At 30.1% G+C, this 7,201-nt stretch overlaps 1 protein-coding gene across 1 annotated transcript in view; it reads right to left on the bottom strand.

Annotated features, from left to right (window-relative positions):
• Nucleotides 1-6,199: 6,199 nt before the first annotated feature.
• The window catches only part of LOC123667926 (glutamate decarboxylase), a 43,441-nt gene continuing 42,439 nt past the window's right edge, over nucleotides 6,200-7,201 (bottom strand). The window contains exon 13 of the mRNA XM_045601756.1: nucleotides 6,200-7,155. Coding sequence (XP_045457712.1) covers nucleotides 6,973-7,155 — 183 coding nt within the window. The 3' untranslated portion in view covers nucleotides 6,200-6,972. The remainder of the gene's footprint in view (nucleotides 7,156-7,201) is intronic.

Here is a 7,201-nt window from a genome sequence, read left to right as displayed (position 1 = left end):
GTTTATATAATAATAATTTTTAAATGTTTATTTTTTAAGCGAATTTTTATATACAATTGACTTTCTTATAGCAATCATGTTTGACAACTCAGCAGTGCTGCCAACTTTATTTTTCAGAAGATCCTACCATATACAAGAAAAGATCATATTTTGCTAACATTTCGAGGAAAAAAATGGTACGTTATAAAATTTCAATAAAACACCGAAAACAATTTTTAAACGGAATATCATTATAGTGTTGAATTAATATTTATCATTTAAGGAATATGAATCAACATTTATAATTTATATATTTTTATATATGAGAAAAGTTATTATATTCTAAAACATTGGAATTGAGAATCTTCTCTTTTTTTGAAGTCGGTTAAAAATAAATTTCAAATTTAAAAATAAACATATTTTTACTTATTAACCACATAAATAAAAAATGAATCTAATTAACAATGTGACAATCTAATAACAAATGGACTTACAAAAATTTGTATTACTCTTATTTTTTTTCACTAGTCACAGTCACTATCAGAGTCATTAGGCGCAGCAGCAGATGCAGGAGTGGAAGTATTTATTCTTTGGTATATAGCTAAATTCAATTTGCGTAACATCTCGTCAGATGGCTTGACATCGATACGTGAAAAAATACCAGCTTATGAAATTATAGGTACCAACAAAAAACTAGATCAGTTTTACGGAGCCCAAATTATACCAATATTTTTTAGTACTGAAAATACCGAAAACAGTCACTCTGGAAATATCGATTGGCTTAGATGACTGTCAGATTGTTCGGGATTCCCCTATGCCCATAGACATCGCTGAGTCCACAGAATAAATATTTCATTATAGTGCGAACCTACCCACCCCAGCCTGCAAAATAATGATATTTGTAATAAAAAAAATCTTAATCGATAGATTTTCAATAGCTCAATTCAACTACGTTGTCCTTTTAAATAGCTCACTTTAAATTGTTTAATTAAAAATCAATAAAGTCTTTAAAAAAAATTCAAATATCAATATTTTCAAACACTTCTTTAACACTTTGAGCAATTTAAAATATTGTATACACCAAAAGATCTCTGGTTGTACGAAGATGGAAAGGGTAGGGGTAATCAGGTCATGAAGTTCCTGCGCTACTAAGTTCTAGCTACTCCTAAGTGTATCCGATAAAAAAACCGACAGGCCAGCCACCCTCTACCAATGATGTAAGCTTTGCAGCGAATTGTGAAATTGAATCATTTAAAAGTCAGATTTTTTTATTAGTTTTTATTTTTCAAATGGTTATAAAATAGAAAATAAATTATTTCGTATACTTTACTTTTAGTATGCACATTGAACACGTTCTTTTAAAAATTGATAATTGACGAATTCTTATTTAATAATCTTTTTAATATAAATATAATAAATTCGTACTGACGAATTAAAAATTCCCAAAAAAAAATAGCCTAAAAAATGTATATCTAAAACTTTTCTGCTATTTGCAAAATATCCTTAAATTTAGGGGAATATCACCTAAGTCGGCAGCACTGATCTCATCCGGAGAAAGACGAAAGCTTTACACCGTTCAGCCTTATACTTTTTTTTTGATAAATAATTCATGTAAATTTTAAAGAATTATGGAATATAAATAATAATAATAATAATAATAAGCCCTTTCAATCTGAAGTTCAATGCATATCATATATGTTTTCTTGTTTTTTATAAAATGTCCCGAAGTTCAGTTTGCCCTTGGCATTGGCCTCCTCTAACACTTTCCACTGATACCTGTCCCGTGCTACCCTTCTCCAGTGATGTCCTGCCGTGAGTTTTAAGTCGTCTTCCCATCTTGTCTGTTGGCATCCTCTACATCTTTTGCCATCTCTAGGATACCAATCTGTGACTATTTTACATAATTTCTCTTGTGTGTCTCGTCTCATGTGACCTGTCCATCTCCATTTTTGTTGGTTATTAAAGAATATTGTTATTTCTATAATACCATAATAAAAGCAAAATGGTTATTTGTTAAGTTATTGTTATTATACAAACTTATAACAACCGCTCTGGTGTAGTTGTGCTAGTAATCGCCTAAAACACCGATGGCTTGCACGTTCGATTCCCGCTCGGGATTGATGTTTGATTTGTACAAAGATTACTTTCCGGTTTGATTGCCTGTCCTTGTGGCTCTCCCCACTGTACCTCAGAGAGCACGTTAAGCCATCGGTCCCGGTTGTTGTCATAAATAGCTGATAGCGATCGTTACTCATAGTAGGGAACATATCCGTCAACCCGCAGAGGAGCATGCCCAGCAGTGGGATGTTATAGGCTGAATGCGTACACAAATTTGATTTATATTAAGTATTATTTACTTTTTTGGCCAGTTTAGAATAAGTAATTTAATTTTTTATGTGTAAAATCCGGGCACCTCTTTCGCCATCAACCTGTTTTGACAGTTTGACGAATCTGTGAAAACAGTATTAAACATTCAACTTATTAAATGAAGAAGAAAGAAAAAACAATAGACAAAATAGTAATGTTCAAATCAACATGCGATGTGTCTATCTTTCAGCGAATCTGTTAGCAGATTTCTATGTTTCAGGTAAACGCGCAATTCCCCTGTCGCAGGCATCCATAGGTGATGGCAACCGCCTACCAATATGGGGTCCGGATGCTTTTTTGCCATCATAGTATAAAAATAAGAAAAACACATACACCCGGTTTTACGGCTTAAAACTACTATTAAACCGTAGAAACTACAACTTGTTGTTTATGTCATATACTATTACTACGAGCAATTCTTGTATATATATAATCTGAATCTCAGAAACGGCTCTAACGATTTCCATAAAATTTAGTATACAGGGGATTTCGGGGGGATAAATTAATCTAGCTAGGATTTTTTTTTAGAAAATGCCGTTTTATCCCTGTTCTTAGGCAATGAAAAAAATGGCTACAATATCGTTAGAATCCGAAGGTAAATTTGTCAATAAAGTTGTAATAGCTCAGGTGGGAAATCGGCCGGTCACGATCGACCGAAAAGACCACGGTTTAAATCCTCATAGTTCCAGATCGATTAAATATGATTTCCAAAACACACGACTTACTAAAAATACCGAGTAAAGTTCGGTCACACAGGTACTTATAATTTAATTTGCAGCAGCTTATAATTAGCATTTTAGTTTTCTATTAAGTATTAGACATAATTTTGACGTGACAACGTCTTATAAATTGGTTTGCCGGGTGACACTTCAAGAAACTGCGTTACGCTCCGCTCACGTTATGCGCTCACAATGAGAGCGAGTGAGAGGCACGCGGGCATGGTTAGCCCGCCTAAGAGCGAGAGAGACAGACATAAAAAGAGAATGAAATTCAGTGCGAGATTCTTTGTATAAATTAATGTTTTAAATATAATTCTTTGTATAAATAAATGTTTTAAATTGTTACTATTATTTCATCCTTCTTCCTACTATACGAATGAATATTCACATTAAAATTATTTTACCACTCAAAGTCGTTGTCACGTAAAACTTTCGCCCGTATACCGACTTTACAGGCAACCAATTTTTTTTTTATAAGTTTTTTACTATCCAAATAAAAGAAAAAATGAAATAAAAGTATGGACGTTGGGTGTACTCTTTTAAAATATGTGCTGCGCACAGGGTAGATTCATTTATTTATTTATTTATTAAGAAAACCAAGAGCGTTTCAGTTAATACATACTATAAAAAATTACAAAAATGTAAGTCCAACAACAAGTTTCCCTTTATAATATTTATAATTATAGTTACATTGTTGCATTTGGACCGATGGGATGGCGCGTCACAGCTATGGAAAGATATAGATATTCGTATTGGTTTGTGGCATATGTGACCCCAAACTGTGCCTCGGAGAGAAGGTAAAGCTGTCCTTCACGGTGATCATCACAGACGCCTGATAGCAATCGTTGCTTGTGTTTGGGAAATAATTCGCCGACCAGTATTGGAGTAGCCTGTAGAAAAACTCCGATATAAAATTTTAAGTTCCATTGGGGATTCGGACAGATCTATCTGGATCGAAAAATGCCCAGATCAAAATTGTATTTTAACGTATCAAATTTGAATAAATTATTTGGAATCCTTGTTTCGAACACGCAAAAGTTTTTAATTTGGACCTATCTGGAACTTTCGTCAGGGTAGCGTGATAGTAATCTCGAACCCTTTTCTTTTAAGGGGAATGAGGAATTTACCCAGCAGTGAATCTTACCGATTTAGGGCCCGTTTTACAGGTTTTGGATAGACTTAGATCAGGTCATTGGGAGCTGTTTCTTCTCAGTTAATAAACTATTCATTAAATTATTCGTTATTATTAAGATTCATATTTTCGAATAGATATATTTATAAATATAGTGGAATTCAATGGTAAAAAGTCAAAATATCCAAAGCTTCTATCTGTTGGATACCATTATCCATCAAATATCGTTATCCATAGACGGTAAAAGAGGCCCTCAACACAAAAACATAAGTCCCTATGTGTTTCGGAAGTACAACTACTTCCTTGAGATATTTAATAGGGTTGATCTGGGGGTTAATATAATAAAACAATAAACTAACAACAATTCCATTTAATTTGGTTATACAGTTTTTTACATATAGCAACAAGTGGAGTAGGATATTGGCTATTTATCACTTTAAATGTGATAAAAAATATTCTTCAAGATATATCGCTTCTAAATTCTAAACATTTCAAAACACTAATAAATACATCCATACATTTTAAGAACACTCAAACATTTTCTAATTTATATTATTAATTTTAAACAGGAAGAGATTTTGTAAGACCTTTCTCCATATTAAAAACATAGCCGCCACATTTCTTAAATGGTTAGACATCCAGTACTTTTTACTCCTGTTTAGCTTACTTTACGATACGGTGAATCCATTCGTATAAAAATGAAATTCATGTGACGCAAAATAATGTTTATGTATTATTTTAATTTAAACAAAATTTTGAAACTATCATGTTTAAATATGAAAATATTTAAACATGATAATATTTTGTTTATAATTTTTGTTACTTAAAATATGTTTTATTATTTAATTTATACGTAAAAGCCAACATAGGTTTTTTTATGATATTGATAATATAATTATATATTTTTTATGTTCCGGCCTCCTTATATATAATGGACACTTTCAAATTTTTTTCATACTTATAGCATGGTATTTATATTGTACGGCTACGCTTTTGCTCATCACACAATATTGACATTGAAAATATATTAACTTACATTAATACTTATTTTAATAAACATAACAAATTTCGTTGTACATAGGTACCTATAAACAATTTATAATAAAAAAAAAACAAAAATAAAAAAATTAAAATAAAATCCCCAAATGGAATTAAATTACAATGTTAAATGCAGTTCGTGCTACATATTTACAATTTAATTCATAATTTGACAGACAGTTTCATTCGAAATCACTTATACATAATTTTTTATAAATCTACTCTATACGTAAAAGAAGAACAATATGGCTTTGACTAATTACAGATTAAATAAAATGTATCTATTCTACTTTATTATTGTCATCACTTTTTTCGTGTTATATATTTACAAATTTTCCTTATCTTATTTTAATATATTTCATAATTTTAATAATACGATATATAAAGCATAAATAGTGATGTTATTTATTACCATGACTATGAAAGAAATACTTCTGATGATACAAATTGATTATGAGAAGTAATACTTCTAATGATACTACTATAAATATCAATAGAAATACTTCTAGACATGTTAGTATATTTATGTGTTATTGCATTAATACACAATATTACATTTTACATTTACTATAGAATTTAAAAAGAAGATTTTATATAAAACTTTAAAAAAAATTATGTCAAAACTAAAAAGAAATAAGTATTTTTTATCTGTTACCCCGAATGTTTTTTTTAACGTATAAAATACAATATAAGTACTTTTTAATTGGCAAAACGGGAGATATGTCCGTATATACGTGAATTAGAAATCTTATATCTAATTCATATTATTATTAAATTTAATTAACTATCATGTTTTATTTTTTTAAGTATAAACTACACAAAAAAGTTGCAACCTTTTTTCTTTAATAGGTACTATATTCTAACAATTCTCTTATTAATTTTTTATATATTATTTATCGATATAAATAATAAACGCTAAGCGTTATTTTTAATAAAATAATTTAAGCATTCAACAAACAACACATCGAAACAATTTTATCCTTTATATTCGGTATTTACTTATTCTAAAAACCATTTTACTTTTTTTTTTGCAATAAATGTGACATTAACATGTCGAAACTATTTTTTTTAAATACATATATTAAACACATATTAAACCGTACATACACTCGTAAATATATTAAACCGTATTAACATCTATTTTTTTATAATTTTCTATCATAATTATTTTATTTTATTCTACGCCAAAATAATTTTAAAAAAAGGTTTAATATATTTTCATTGTCAATATTCCGATCACACCTTTCAAAGACAAATCAACAAAAGGCGGTAATATAAAAATAATATTTTGAAAAATGTATAAAGTTTTCTAATTCGTTAAATATTTTAGTTATTAAAGAAATCAAATCATTTTGTTCTATATTTGTATTCTATGATACCATAATGTCATTTTGTAACACCCAATATTTCGACTCGCGACCGCGTCGTCTGCAAAGTCGTTGAAATATTGGAAATCCCAAAATAACGATCACGGTGAATACCCGTAAAATTAAGTGTTTATATTGACAGTCAAATTTTAAAGACTTACATTTCGTTCTACGAGTATATATTTATACAATTTCCCCCGCCGAAACAACACGAAAAATAGACATTCATATAATAATTTAGGTACTCTATGGAAGACTTTTCAGAGCGTCAAATATTTAGTAAGCACATTTAAACAACACATCGATTTTTGTTATCATTTTTAACCCATCCATCAAAGATTATGGTTAAGAATGATTTTTAACAGTTAACTTAATCGACGACTAGGTCGTGTCCGAGTCGGTCCATCTCAGCAAGGAGGAAGTCCACGTCTTTCTCGGTGACGGCAGCGGAGGATATTATGTTGCGGAAGAAGTTTGGTCGCCTTTCATCCGGTTGATATCCGACCATCAAAGTTCCTGATTGCATCATACGGCCCTTCAGTTTAGCGCAGACCTTTGAAAATAATGCAACAATTAAAATTATAGAATATAAAGTTCCG

The sequence above is a fragment of the Melitaea cinxia genome, chromosome 29 (assembly GCF_905220565.1).
Source record: "Melitaea cinxia chromosome 29, ilMelCinx1.1, whole genome shotgun sequence".
NCBI classification, from domain to species: domain Eukaryota; kingdom Metazoa; phylum Arthropoda; class Insecta; order Lepidoptera; family Nymphalidae; genus Melitaea; species Melitaea cinxia.
This window is presented reverse-complemented; position numbering and strand designations above follow the sequence as displayed.